Source organism: Ammospiza caudacuta, chromosome 8 (genome assembly GCF_027887145.1).
Source record: "Ammospiza caudacuta isolate bAmmCau1 chromosome 8, bAmmCau1.pri, whole genome shotgun sequence".
NCBI classification, from domain to species: Eukaryota; Metazoa; Chordata; class Aves; order Passeriformes; family Passerellidae; genus Ammospiza; species Ammospiza caudacuta.
The window spans coordinates 27,413,350-27,428,630 of NC_080600.1; the positions used below are offsets into that span (position 1 = coordinate 27,413,350).

The following is a 15,281-nucleotide window of genomic DNA, read 5'->3' on the forward strand; positions in this document are numbered from 1 at the left end:
TTGAGACTGCACTCCTATTTTAGTCTATGCTCATCTGTAACAGAAAGAAGTAAATGAGAGAACAGGGGGGTTTTTTGTCTCCTCCAAAAGAAAACCAGTAGCAGAAAGAATCCCATTAGAGAGCTCACAAGGAAAACACAGTTTGAGAACAGGTTCAGCATTGCTGAAGGGGATGAAAGCTAAAAGGCACCTAGAGAAATAAACAACCTTAAGCATTTGACAAAGCAAATGTACAGCAGACTTTGCCACCGGCATCTTGCCTGCCTAGCTCTCTGTCTCCAGGTTCTGCCCCTTTGTACCGTGCCCTAAGCAAAGCAGAACAATTTAAAACAAAAATCATACAAACGTTATTTAAATTAGCTTTTAGGCTATTTTAGTTAAATAGTCTATTTTGAACCTTGCTTTACTGCTAGGTGTTTAGATATTTTCAAAATAAAAAAGAGAGATCTATTCACAATTGTTAGTTTAACAATGCAGGTATACTGAAGAGGAAAGCAAGATGTATTAGATCTGGTGGCTGTATGTGCACGAACATATTGATCATTGTCAATTTTGCACTATTTTGTCAGAAAATTACAGCATTTGAAGGATGGCTGGGTTTCTGTTTGTTTGTTTTGTTTCTGTGGGGCTTTTAATCAGGTAAGTTTCCCAAGAGTCCAATTCAGTGCAAACACAACACAAAACCTAGTTACATGTCTTTTTTTGAAATCTCAGGAGGATTTTTGATGTTTGAACTTCTTTGAAACTTTGTGTACGTATCCTTTAAATTTCAAAAGTTAGAACCCATCTTCTCTAGTACTCCATGTACTATGTGGAAGAAAGGCTTTCTTGCCTTTTCTACTCCCAGCTGGGTTCTCAACTTTGAATGAATCCTGAGCTGACCCACCCATCTGCTCTATCACACATCTGCAAGTAACACAGACTTGGTTTAGCTGGCTGAAAACGCAGACAGCTGAAGCAGCACAAAACCCAGTGATTAGGATCCTGAGTCTCTAAGTTAATTTCAGGTTGCTGCCACTGTAGCTCTCAGCTGACAGGATTCAAAAACCGGTTCTGTACAGAGCCATATACACAATCACGTTGTAATCTCCTCCTGATGGTGGGGCACAATGGATAAAGAGAGAACCAAAGAAATGGAGAAAAAAAAGAAAACAAAGGTAAAAGTATGAAGATGTTTGCATATGAAAACAAGATGCTAAAATATGTTTGTGTAGACTGTAAAAGTACTACAGAAATACTTGAGAGAGAAATTCTTTTTTAGTTTCTAATACTAATCTTGGGCAACTTCATCAGTTTCAATCAAGTTACAATGCATTGCACCTTCCTAAATAAAGTCTTATAGTCTCATAAAAAAAATTATGTATGGAGAACCTTCTGTATGTGGTTATTTCTTTATTATAGGTCAAGTTCAAAACTAGAGATTGAGACTAAAATATTGGTAAAATATTTGAGATTTTTTAAGCCCAAACTTTCAAACCTGAAAAATTAATATTTAAAATAGAATTTAATTTTATTTCTCAGCAAAATATAATCCAAAACTGAAAACATAATTCCTTAATCCTGACACAGAAAGTATTCTGTTAGATTTCTTTATGAATGTTTCAACACAGCATCTAGTTTCTAGTCCTGCAAGAAAAGCATTTCATGAACATCACTTTACTACAGATGTGAGCATTGTATTTTTAGTCTAGCACTTCTGAACATTGATTTAAATAATTTAAATATTTTAAATAATTTTAATTTATTTAGTATTTGCCATGGTGTAAATTAGAAACCTGGTTTTTTGTCTATTCTGATCCATCTGAAGATACAGGATTTTTGCATGGAGTGTTACTGAGTGTTTATGTACAATGATACATAAAAACAATTGCTGGTTTTCCAACATATTAAGTGTTTATGCATCTGAAAAACAGATCTTTCTGAGAGCATGCATGACCATATTGCTTGGTATTACTGACCAGGATGCTCTGATGTGAAACTGCAGAGTAACAGGAGACCAAAAACTCAGCTGTTTCAGTATCCAAATACTGAAGCACCAAAATTAGTGGGGTTCTTTGAAACTAAGAGATTTCCTAACTCCTGGAAACTCTTCCGCGTTGGTTTCACATTTCAAGAGCCATGTGCTGTCACACGCCTGCAATGCGCTCTGCTCTCCTCATTTACCAAGCAAAGCTCCCGATGAACACTGGAGGGAAGAGCAGCGAGCAGCAGAGCCAAGGCTGACACCATCTAGGGCCCAGCCGCTGAATTACACACAGCTGGTCCCAGCAACACCCAGGGCCGCAAACTGACATTAATGCAATTACACTGAAAGCTCTTGGCATCCATCAGCAGCGCCTTCAAGGGCTCTGCCTGGCTCAGGGGCAGCCTTGTGCCCTCCTCTGAAGCTCACACCTGAATCTGCAAAACAATGTACAACTATTTGCCCATTGTAAAAACCAAGTATTTTATTTATTATACAAAGCAAGTCTTGTCACAGATGAAGCCTATAAATTGCTGGGCAGCTCGTTCTCAATGATCATAGAACCTTCTGGCAAGCAATGTGGATTTTTCAAAAATCGGATCCATGATAACAACCAGAGCTATGGCTTCAAGAAAACCCCCAAAATTCAGCAAAGGGAGGTGCTTTGGGGAAGGACAGCAGTTCACAAGCCCAGGAAGACATCCCCATATAGATGTCTCATTTGCTTGTGTGAAAATGAGAATGCACAGGAAGAGCAGACCGGTGTTCTCCTCCCTTTGCTACTGAACTGAGCAAGAACACAGTCTGACTGGCCTCTCCCAGGTCACTGCTGCTCATTAGTAAAACATCTGAGGCTCTGCAGGTTCTGCATTCTCCTATGTTTGGGACCTCTCAAACAGGAACTTTCTCCTGAAATATCCAATCCAACAAAAAAATTTAACTGATCAGAACGAAAATTAACTCTTTGGCACAAGAAAGGCTCATTTTGGATAACCTGCTATTTTCAAATTATGTCATCTACAGGTGAATGAGTAATTGGTAAGACCAAAGAGAATTATTTCCTTTTACACAGAACCATCTGAGAGATACCCCATCCCTGCAAAGCTATTTCAAAGACCCCAGTAAGGAAAACAAAACCAGAACCAAAGAAATCTCTGAAATCCAGTATCTTCCCTCAGGTTACCCCACTATTTGGTTCTTATTGCACAAGGGGAAAAAGGGAACTAGTAAATGGTCTTTCCTCTGGTATTCAGTCCCTCATTCTGGTGATCAGCAGTTTAAAGTTTTCCTAAGCTGGTGATTGCATCTGCTGAATTAGGATCATTGTGCTCAATTACCTAATTCCTTTTTAACCTATTTACTTGCATGGCCTCCACAATACCCTTCAACACTGTAATTTCTGCACTTGAACTCTATACTTCCTCAAAAATGTTTCTCTCATTTTTAACTTAGCAATTGATAAATGTTAATGAAATTTACTATTTCTGCCATAATGAAATAATTTGGATTTATTCTGTATTGACTTTTAATTCTTTGTTTTTCACAGTATCACATCCTCTGTCTCCTGAATTGCCTCATTTCCAGAACTCCTAATCTAAAGAGCTTCAATTTGAACAGAATTTATTTCCCCACTATCCAAGAAATCCTGATTCATGTAACACCAAAATATGATCCAGACTTTAGAGCCCTGAAATTGAAAGCTCAGTCTCAAGTTGCCAGCCCTCAGGGCTACCATCAATGACATTATCTGAGACCATGCCAGATGGTAACTGTCTCTACCCCATGAAAGCTGCAGACAGGTCAGATAACATCTAGTATTCTCCTTTTTTTTTTCTTGAAGAAATTAAAAAATAATGTGAAGAAAGCTGTCTGAAATATCTATTTATATTGAGTTCCTATCAGCAGCCACTTAACTTTCAGACACACACTCACACACTTGTGTGCAGCACAAGAAACAGAAGAGCAGGAAGAAATGCCTGAGTACAGCACAGCACTGGAAAGAGGCATATCCTGGACAATGAACACGCTGGACAGAAGAGAGAAAACCACTCCAGGGGAAAAGCAAGTTTGTTCCAGACACAGCATATTGACAGCCAGCAGTAGCACCTAAAAATCAAGATATTGCCTCAAAAAATGAGATACAGAAAGAAGCACACATAGGATGTTTTTTGCCTTCTGGATTATCAAGATTGATGCTTTCACATTTTTAATCTCTACCATGAGAGCCAAAATCTTGCCTATTTTTTTATTTAACTTCCAAATAAATAACTAGAATATGGGAGTGCTCTTGGTGTCAAAGTTATAAGATTGCAAGATTATAGCAGAAACAAAAAAGTTAATAATGATTTGCTACTAAATTTGCTTTGGGTTTTATAATTTCTTATTATTTTATATCCATAAAAAAGCATTTGCCCTATTCCATAAAATTTTATATTTGTTGTGGATGAAAATTGGAAGTTTTCTTATTCTAAAAAGAAAAAATACAAACTGAGAGGTAAACTCCGTCCATTCACAATTTATAACCATTATTATTTTGAACTCTTAGAGCAAGCACTTTATGTGATTACAGTCAAAATTATTATGCTACAGTAGTTCAGTAATTTCCACGAGCAGTCTGGAGAGTAACAAACTTAGAGAAAATAAGTAGATTTTTGTATTGCCAGAGATGAATTTGTTTGCAATCACGTTACTAAGCAGGCTTGTTACTCATATGTGTGCTGTCCTAGCCCGTGTCACAGACCAGGACCAGTGAGTGACAGACCCTGCACCCACACAGTCTGCATCCCAAAAAGTTCACACCACTTTTTTCCCAAACAAATAAACAAAAAATATAACCACCTAAAGTTTTTACACCATCTTAGCCATGCTTTAATATTCTTTCTTCTTACCATGTTTATTCCTGTGGGATGCCAAGCACAAAGCAGATTAGCCCAATTTTTCTCAAGGGTAAACATGGCATTTATGCAAGGTCAGCTCACACAACTAAGGGACTGGAAGAGAAGGCTCTGATTCTGTCTGCCTTGCAGCAGTGTTTCTGTACAGCCATCCTTTATATGCAATCCAAGAGAGACAGACACAAGCAAATAAATATTAAAGAGTTAATAACTTTTGATGAGTGTCATAGTTAGCAATTTTAGTAGTCTAAGAGTCACACAGAATTGGTTTGCAGAGATAGCTGTTTCTAATATTGCCACTGAAACACTACTCAGAATTTTTATATGATGAGCTGATCTTAATATCAGACCACTTTTGGAATCATAATTTCTACTGGTTTAGATTTCAAAACAGTTATTTCAGAGCAAGAATGCTACTTTCCCAGCAGAGTTTCTCAGATCCTGCATTGGATGCATCATCCAAACCTACATCCTTTGTGCTGAGCTACCCGAGACACATTAGTCATATGAATGTGTAACAGACTGGATTGTATAAGTCTGAATCACTCAAAGAAGAATAAACAAAACAATTTAGTCAGGTTTTACATATCTCACATGTTTTGATAATAACTTTCATTAGTTAGCTTAAATATTTTCATATTTTTCTTCAAAAGATTATTTTACATAGTTCAATTTGTACTTTCTATCTTAACATTTTTCATAGGCATACATATATTAACAAGTTTCACATTTGTGGAGAAATTAGGGGGAGGAAGACAGGGTAAGATATCTTTGGGATTTGGTGGGTTTTGGCTATAATTTACTGGGGTTTGCAATCTCTAATTCTGTTACCATGTACACAATATCTGCTTATGGGAACACAGTTCCTGTAGCAGAAGTTAGACCAAGGCAAATCCTACATCCAGTTCTCAAAAACATCTCTTGTCCTCCAAAGCTGGCTTGTCAGCAGCCCTCCTGTAAAGCATGCACATTCTTCAGCAGTTTGATATTTTTCAAGGCAAAAAAGGGCTTTGCTGCTTCTGTTATTTTTGCCCAAATTTGGCCAGCACTGGACAGAGAATTGGAGAGAAAAAATCATAATTCACAAATATTCAGTGGAGAGTTACTTGCTTCTTTTCAAATGGTCTTCACTCCAGAGGCAACTGCAGTTGTGTTGCTCTGGGCCCTACTGGCTAACATTTAGAAACCTCTCATCTACCTGGGGCTGGGCAAATAGAAAAAAAAATTCACATATTTGCTGGCCAAAGTAAATCAATTCAGATACAGCAGACACAAAGCCCTGAACTTTCTGGTAAGACGATCTGAAATGAACACAATCAAATGGCACAAATTATAGATCACTAAAAAAACATTTCATCCTCTCTAAAGCTGAATGTGGCTTTTTCTTTAAAAGATTCATTAAAAGCCTTTTTCTGCCTATGTTGTTTTAGACAAAATCACATCAGTTACATGAGTTTTCAGTGTATACTCCACAGCAGGGTTTTTCTCAATCTATTCCCCTACAAGAGGAGGACTGAGGGTGAGGGGTTATTCCAAAAGCAAGAGACACATTTGATGCTGATGGGGAAATCCAGACAGATCACTACAGAAAAAACTCCTTCTTCTGAAATTGGTGAGGATAAGCATGAAGGTTTCTGCACTTCTCAATGCTATTTTCTGAGAGCATATTCACCTGATCTGAAATCATTCAGCTGCTTCTCCCAAAACAAGGAATTCACTCATTATCAGAATTTTCATGAGAAGACTCTCAGATGAGTACGAAACACAGCTTTATGAGTGCTTTTACAGCTCATTACTACATTTAATTTCAAAAGCTATTATAAGATTGCAATAAAAACAAGTGGACATAGTTAAATATTTCACTATAGCACAGTCATAAAGAGGAAAAACATAATAAAGTGGAAGTTTTCTAAAAGACAATTATACAGTCAGTGAAGTCTTATGTTTGAGCATTTCTATCTTCTCTTCAAATAAAGGGAAAGGATAACACCAATTGAAGGAGATGGATAACATGAGTTACAATCCAAGTTATGAAATTTACTGAAAAAAGTAAAGTATGTCAAAATCTCAGCCCAGAGCAGATTTGCAGATACTGCATGAAGATTTGCCATGGTGATGGTACCTTGGAAACATGTACAAGCTTCAAATGAAGTAGCAATAGTCTCAAAAGAACTGGAAGCTAAGTTGTTTCTGAGGAACAGCATTAAGAAGGCTGGCAGCAACTGCTGCACAGACTGGGGGATGAGGGGGCAGAAGGGAACTAATTTTATTCTATAAATTCTTTTAAAATACCAATACATTTAATATCCCTTCTGCTGACATGATAATGTACTGTTCTGGGACACTCTGGTTCTATTTTGGTAGCTACTTAAATAGGTCATAAAAATGATTAAAAGAAATGCTTAATGCATTTTAGGAAAATGGATACAGGTTATCCCATTTTCATTAATTCAAAGGTAGACAAATGCCCACTCTTCCACAGGCAACAGGAAATTCTAATTTTTGTTACATTCTTCATATTATAGAGTATAGCAGGAGAATAATTTTATTTCCCTGTGTATGCTCTTCTTTGACTTTATAAATAAAATCTTCAAGACAACTAGTCAGTACTATAGAAAAAAAACATCTAAAGCGCTTAAAATTTACACACAATCTGTCTCATTGTGCCTTTATTTCCTAATCATATTTACAACACTATGAATATCCTTGATACCACACAACCACCACAAAGTTTTCAGTGGTATTCAGAATTCAAAATTTTCAGATGTGACATGAAGTCACATTCTTGCTTTTGCATGCTTACTACCCCTGTGCACATTCCTACGAGAGGGAAGTTTATATGTACCTACCATCTTCTCTCTGGAAAAGACATGGCATTTTGCTTTCGACTTTAATGGCATTTTTTGCCAGACTAATTACAGTTAAAGTACCCATTTTTCATTCTTGCCAGGATCTAATAGCAGGGTTGGGTCTTTTTTCCATCCTTACATAGTTTCAGTGACTATGAATGTCTCTAGAGATAACCTAGCACAATTGCTAGTGACTGGTATCTGGAACTATTCTTCAAAATAGTGGCTTCAGATCAAGGGTATTTTGAATTTATAGCATTTTAACTACTATTAATAAAAGTTTCCAGAAAAAGGTACAGAATTTTTAATCTCTTTCCAAAAGCTTCACAAACATGCAATATTTTCTGTCATTTTTGAGTGTCACATCTAATTGCTGTGACAGTAATTGCTCCCAGGGAAATTTGTCTTGGAACTTCTTGCAGCCTCACTGATGCAGACAGAGTCCTACACTCTTTAAAAAGTCAAGAGGAATCCAAAAGGCTTAAAAATCTACATTTCAGATTGGCATTTTGCAGACACAAATTAATAAATAATGTTGCATTTTATGGTTTTAAAACCTGCTTGAAACAAAATAGATCAACAGTGAGCATTTATCATTGCAAGATACTCTTTGAATATGTTTACAGCAAATGTAAATGTTTATAGTAAATTCACTATTTAGGTGGACTTAACTGAGGGCATCAACATTTGTAATCCAGATAAATTACTTTTTTCTCTTTAGTTTGCACTTAGTCTATCATCCATTTATAACATTCTTGTGCCAAAAAGACAAAAGTGAGCTCTTTTCACAGAATGATAGGACTGAAAGAGATCTCATGAGGTCTTCTTGTCCATTACTCAGCTCTAAAGCAGCAATAACTGTCTGACCTATTCCTACAGATGGGTAACAGACTCCACAAACATACCAGACAATTTGTCCCATTACTACACCACTCTTAGCATCAGACAGCTTTCCTTAACATGCTTTTAAAATTGTCCTATAACCTTTCTCTTGGTTAGGGATCCCTTCCCTTGCTTGATCCTTTTTGCATCAGTATTACATACCAAACGTGTGTGTCCATGCTAAGGAATCCCAGTTTCTTCAAACGCTCTTACACATTTTTAGGCCCGCGCTAATTTTTGTTGTTCTTGAATTGTTCTACAATTGCTACTCTTTTCTCAAAACACACATATAGTACTGCACTGATCAACTAATACCTTACAAATGCCAAATATTAGCTCATGTAACTAGCACACCGAATTTCTCCTAAATATGTGACATTACTGCGCCAGTTTTCTTGCAGAAAGTTCCTGGTCAGTTTGATTAAAATTGAGATCTTGCAAATCTTGACCTTATCTTTCACATTTCCACTAAATTTCCATATGTATTTATTTATAAACTTTGTGATGTCTCATAAATACTGAATTAAACAACGTGGAAAGGTTCTAAGTAGGAAACCAGGGAAATTGGCAAAGACAGAATTCAAGATACTATTTTGTGCCTGCTGTACAAGGAGGCAAAGGCCCTGGTTTTCCTGCTTCTGTTCCTAGACTTTGCTCATGAAATTTAGTCAGCTCCCTTTTGCCTTTCATACCAGTCAGCCATAATGCCCTCGATTCTCCAAGTTTGCACAAAACTCCACACCTCATTTACCCTCATTTCACCCTGCAACTTCTTTTTTCCCCAAGATATTTCTTCTATATTTAGCAATAGCCTTTATCATCTATTCCAACTTTCACCTTGCCTATCCTAATAAACAACCTTGTAGAACAAGGGTGGATTTTAATTATCTTTAAGTATGCTACGCTCTTTTTTTCATTTCATGAGAAGAACTTTTAAACTGCACCAACACTGAAAATTTGTGAACACATTTGTATGACATCAAAATGGCGTTATTATTGCAAAAGGAGTCAGATAGAAGCAATTCTTCAATATCTGGGCTTTTTACAAGGCAGACCTGAACCTAGGAAAGGAACGTGCAATGGCTATGGCTTTCCCTCATATCAGACACACAACTAATTGTCTAAGACACTTCACAGTGGATTAAGTATTCCCTCACCTACTTAAATCCTCTCAACCATTGAAACTGTAAACATTACTTATTTAAGAAGCATTAAAAGATGTCAGTGGAAGCATTTTGTTTTAGAATTCATTCTATATTTTTTCCAAAGGAAAAAGTAGCGAGAAGATACAATTATCAACAGAGGAAATCGAAAGCATACATTTAATAAGTAGAATTTGTAGGAAGAAATCAAACAAGTTATAGCTGCATTAAGGTGGGATGCTTTCCACACAGTACTTTTTTTCTGCAAATATATCTCAGGCTGTCATTTATTTTTAAACAGAAACACCAGAGGACACCATGTGATCCAGATGTATTTTTTTAACTGTGACACTGGCAAATATAAAGGAGAATTTGGGGGGACTCAAATAAATATATGGTTGTGATTGTTACTTCATTTCTTTCTAGCATTTTCTGGGGAAAGTTTTCTTTTTTCCTTTTATTTAGATCTCAGAATCGGGCAATAATAAAGAAAATACCAAGAGCAGAAATTCAGTCCTAAATTTATACTTCCAATTAAGCTTCAGGGTTTTAATTTCAATGTTGCCATTATCTCAGCACTCTTGTCTTGAAAATGTAATACTGCCTCTGTATTTTTCCAAAAGAATCTCAGCATTCCTGCAGTCTCTACAAACTTGCCTTGAGTGTTGCTACAATGCTGTGCTCTGGGAAGGGAACTGGGAACGAGCACTGTTACACCAACCGCGGGGTCAGGCTCTGACACCCCTCCTCACAATGAGCAATGCATTTCATCTGCACGTCTCATCCAAGGGCCCACTCAGCTTTAACAAAAGCAAAAGAATTTGGCCTGTTAGTGTGAGCAGCTTCCCACACTCACCTGCTACATCAAAAATAGTTACTTCCCAAGATCTTGCTATACCATTCTCCCACATACAGAGTGCCGAGCAGCAATAACTGCGTGCCATTTGCAGCAGCACCAGAGTGCTCTTGATACAAACACTGTCTTACCTAGAGCACACACACCATACACTGTAGTGTGTGCATATGCAGCGCCCACATATAGCTCAGCAACATCATGCTTTAAGGCCTTGTATCTACCAGATTGGAGCAAGACATTTAAAAATAAATAAACAAATAAATACAACAAAATAGCTCTTTAATTTTAAGACTGAACGAGGAGGGTGAGAGAACACAAGTGTGGAAAGGAAAAAGTTAATTTCACTTTTTTTTTTTTTTTAGTTTTACTGCTACCTTCAGAAAACACAGGAAAACAACATGCCAAACATAAAAATAGTTAGCAAAAATATCTGCACCTTATCTATATATCCTCCTTTTATCCAAAATATCAAACTTCCACTGAATTACAACCCTATTTTAAAAACCAATTCTGATTTGTGTATGAGAGATACCCAGAATCTACAGGAACAAATATGAACAACTTGTGCTATGAATAAATTGCCAAGAAAGTCACAATAAAGCAACAATTTTCAAAATAATTTCCATGCAATCAGGTATACATGTACACAACAAACTCGCAATATTTAGTTCTTTGTTAGGAAATCAACAGAAGATCTTTGTGGAGGTCTGCAGATTGTTTCCCCTGTTCTGTAAACAAATTATGACTCCTCAGAAATCTTTCAATTACTCACAACTATTTAAAGCATTCTGAATAATCACTGAAAAAAACATACTTGATGACTGATACATAAATCACCAGATGATTCTGAAAGCATACAACTACATTTTGTTACCATATTAGTATAGCTACTGAACAATACAAATTAAGACTATATTTGCATTTCCAAGAGCAGCTTCAACAATTTGCTGTTTATATATACAGTATTGCACTTATGGTAAATTAGCAATAGATTTCTAATAATTTTCACCAAAACTTGTCCATGCTGCAAAAAAAAAAAAAAAAAAAACACATTAGCATAACTGCTAACAAAGCTATTGTCTCTGTATAAGACCTGTTTTCGAAAACAAGTGACAGGTAATTTACAAGGAAATTATTTAGTTCCCCAGAACCACAGATAACAATGTGCTTTATTAGTTTTCAAATTGCTAGGAATTGGGGTTTTCAATTAAAAGCTTGCATAATAAATAAATAACACATGACTAACACTAGAATAAAAGTAGATTCCACTTTGTACAGACTGTGGGATTTTGGTGGGAAATTTCACTGAGGCTTCACTATCTTTGAGCACCATTAGCAAATAAAATTAATAAAGGACTACATTCTCAACCTTACTAGAAATAACAATTAAACTATATAGTATGTTACAGTTTCACAAAAAAGAAAAAAATTAACTCTGTTGCATATAGCAAAGTCCCCAGACTAACCCCTGCAGGGAAAAAGCTCTGCTAGAAGCCTTTTCTTCATAGCCAGAGCCCACTGGACTGGGACAACGCTTGGGAACAGACCTGTATTCATCTTACAGCTTGCATTCTTGCTCTGCTTGTTTCCAGTCAAGATGAGGATGGATCCCCAGAACAGAAGCCCTCTAAAGCTGTGTCACAACATCACCTCCCAGCCTAACAGACCTTGGCACCGGTCAGTTCTCACCTATTGCTGCTCCCCAAACTCTGCCATGACCCCAGGTACAAGACTCCCAGCATGCAAAAGGCATTTCTGCCTTATAGGGCCCCAGAGAGCAGCCAGGCTGAGACTGCCACAGCACAAACACACGCTTTACTGCCTGACACACAGAGAAAACATCACCAGAAACAAAAATCCTGAAGGAGCTGTGCCTTTTGCCGTGATTGTGACAAGAAATCAATGTTGCATTGTTGAGGTGCACAGGCCCACTCAGAAACCACAAGAGGGGACAGGGGTACATGCCACAGTATATATATATATATATATATATATATATATTACATGTCTCCTGCCCCCACTTGAAGCAAATACAACTGAATTAATTAGCTGTAGTAAATGGAGGTGGGAAAGAGGACACAAAGGTAGCAAGCACTGATCTGCAGCTCTATGGACAGGGACCTGCAGCTCTGCAGAGAGGTACTGCACCAGGGCAGGGCTCCTGAGGGAACAAGGGACAATTGTCCCCTCATCAGCACACAAGAAATATTATCTTCTTAGGTGCTCTCAATCGCAGCAATAGCAGTTTTTTCTGGGCACAGCCCAGAGAAACAAAATTTAAAGCCAGACAGCCCAAGGCAATCCTGCACGTTGTGCCTTCTGAAAGCTGGCTCCCTGCGCAGTGGCCATCGCTCAGGGACAGCACACGGTGACAAAGTGAGACTTGCACTCAGCCCAGCAAGGTATGAGCCACAGCAAAACTGCTACTGACTGCTGCATTCCTGTGAACACCAAGGACTAAACCTTCCATGGAATCACTGTCATGAACTACAGAAGGAAACTTGGTTTACACTTAATTGTCTCTCTACAGAAAGGAACTCAGCAGCCAGACTGTCAGTGAAAGCAACAGGACCTTCTACTCCACTGTCAGAAACTGAGAGAGCAGCCAGTAATAGAATGTAAGATTCATAAAAGGGATCCAGAAAGCAATGGGAAAAAACTGTCCCTGCCACAAAGAGAAAGAAGAGATAACCTCACACTGTGTAGCAACCTGCCACCTGATTGCAAAATGGACCACGTCAACAGATGATGGGAACAGACCCTATGAAAAACGGGCTTGCCACGAGCGCATCTCATCAACCTGCAGCAGCTGAGACTTGTCTCTTTCAAGCTTTGTCAATGTTGTGCAGCTCGCCGTGCTAACACACAGCCATTTCAGGAGCAGCAAAGCCTCCACAGACCTATGCAGTGTGTTGACAGGGATGTGTACGCGCAGTCAGACACTTGTGTATGTACATAAGAGACTTTTCCTTGCCCCAGACAGATTTGCTGTGCCAGGCAGGAACCACCATTCACAAACAGAATCTCAGTATGAGATCCAGATCGACACCCATAATTAAACCTTCTGTGTGTCTGCAGCCCTGTGTTTGGGGAAGGCCTGGCAGGAAAAAGGGTCCCTACAGATCTAAAAGCCCCCGACCTGATCTCTTTCCTTCTTGCACGGAAAAGGCTGCCCAGCCGTAGCTGTGCAGCCACACGGTGCTCTGAGGAGAGGGGGCACCGCGTCCCCCTCAGCCAACAATAACCCCGGATCAGCAGCTCCACGGCAGAGCGCAAGGGACTGCGACACGGCAGCACGGAGCACAGCCCGGGATCCGGCGGGAGGCAGCCCCTGCCGTGCCAGAGCCAGCCCTCAGCAGATTCCTCTGCGCTCTGCAAGCGAGGAGGGCCGGGGACCCCCGGACACTGCCCCGGGCCCGGAGCGGGATCCCCGCGGGGCTGCCCACAGGTGCCAGCTGCCCTGCGCTGCCCCACCGCGGGGAGCAGGGGGCGGGAGAGCCTGAGGGAGGAGATGTGGGAGGCAGGGGGACACGAAGAGAGGGGGTAGCGAGAGCAAGGGGATGCCTGGGCCGGGAGGGCAGGGTGCTTGCCCCGCAGGGACACACGTACACACACGCACAAACACACGCCGCTCCATCCCCGAGCCTCCTGGCGCCAGACACTCCCGCCGCCCGGCACCGGAGCGAGCCAACCTGTGTCCCCCGCACCGAGAACCGGCTGCGGTGCCCGGCACGGGCCCCCGCGCCCCCTCCCCGGCTGCCTCCCCGCGGGGCGCGTCGCATCCCCCCGGCCGGGGCCGCGCTGCGGCAGCCGTACCGTGGGCAGCAGCGGCTCCATCTGCGCCCCTTGGTCCTGAGTCTCCATGCGGCGGCGGCGGGGCTGCGGCGGCGCCCCCTCCCCGCCGCCCGCGGGCCGGGGCGCTCCCCGGGCGCTGCGGGAGCCGCTGGGCTGCGCCGGGCTCGGGGCTCCCCGGCTCCGCGCTCCCGGCTCCGCGCTCCCGGCTCCGCGCTCCCGGCTCCGCGCTCCCGGCTCCGCGCTCCCGGCTCCGCGCTCCCGGCTCCGCGCTCCCGGCGCGGATCAGGCGGCGCGCAGGCAGGAAGCGCGCGCCAGTCACATGGCCGCGCGCACCGCCGGCCCCGCGCGGGGGGGCAGAACCGGAGCCACCTGCGGGATGAGGGATGCGGGATGAGGGATGAGGGATGAGGGATGCGGGATGAGGGATGCGGGATGCGGGATGAGGGATGAGGGATGCGGGATGAGGGATGCGGGATGCGGGATGAGGGATGAGGGATGAGGGATAAGGGATGCGGGATGCGGGATGAGGGATGAGGGATGAGGGATGCGGGATGAGGGATGAGGAATGCGGGATGAGGAATGCGGGATGAGGGATGATGCCGGGCCCGCCTTGCCCTGCACACCGGCACCCCGCGGGCGCTGCAACGGGAGCGGGGAGCGGAGGGACAGGGCCCCGCTGAGCGCCGGGTGAGACTGTGGAAAACACCACACACGGCTCAGAAGTTTAGCGCTTCACACCAAGTTTCAGCCGCAGGCTCCCCAGCACGGCTGCTTCAGGGCAGTATTGGGCCAAGATTTGATTAGCCAACACCAGAAGAGTACCAGAAACAGTGACCGCTCACTCGGTCCTGCCCGACTTTGGCCCTTAGTTACAGACAGCACCTTCAAAAGAGAGTTCTG

The 15,281-nt window shown here is 41.2% G+C and overlaps 1 protein-coding gene across 1 annotated transcript in view; it reads right to left on the bottom strand.

The window, feature by feature from the left end:
• Positions 1-14,567, bottom strand: part of SLC4A10 (solute carrier family 4 member 10) — a 146,884-nt gene extending 132,317 nt beyond the window's left edge. Inside the window, exon 1 of the mRNA XM_058809717.1 lies at positions 14,403-14,567. Coding sequence (XP_058665700.1) covers positions 14,403-14,450 — 48 coding nt within the window. The 5' untranslated portion in view covers positions 14,451-14,567. The remainder of the gene's footprint in view (positions 1-14,402) is intronic.
• Positions 14,568-15,281: the final 714 nt, after the last annotated feature.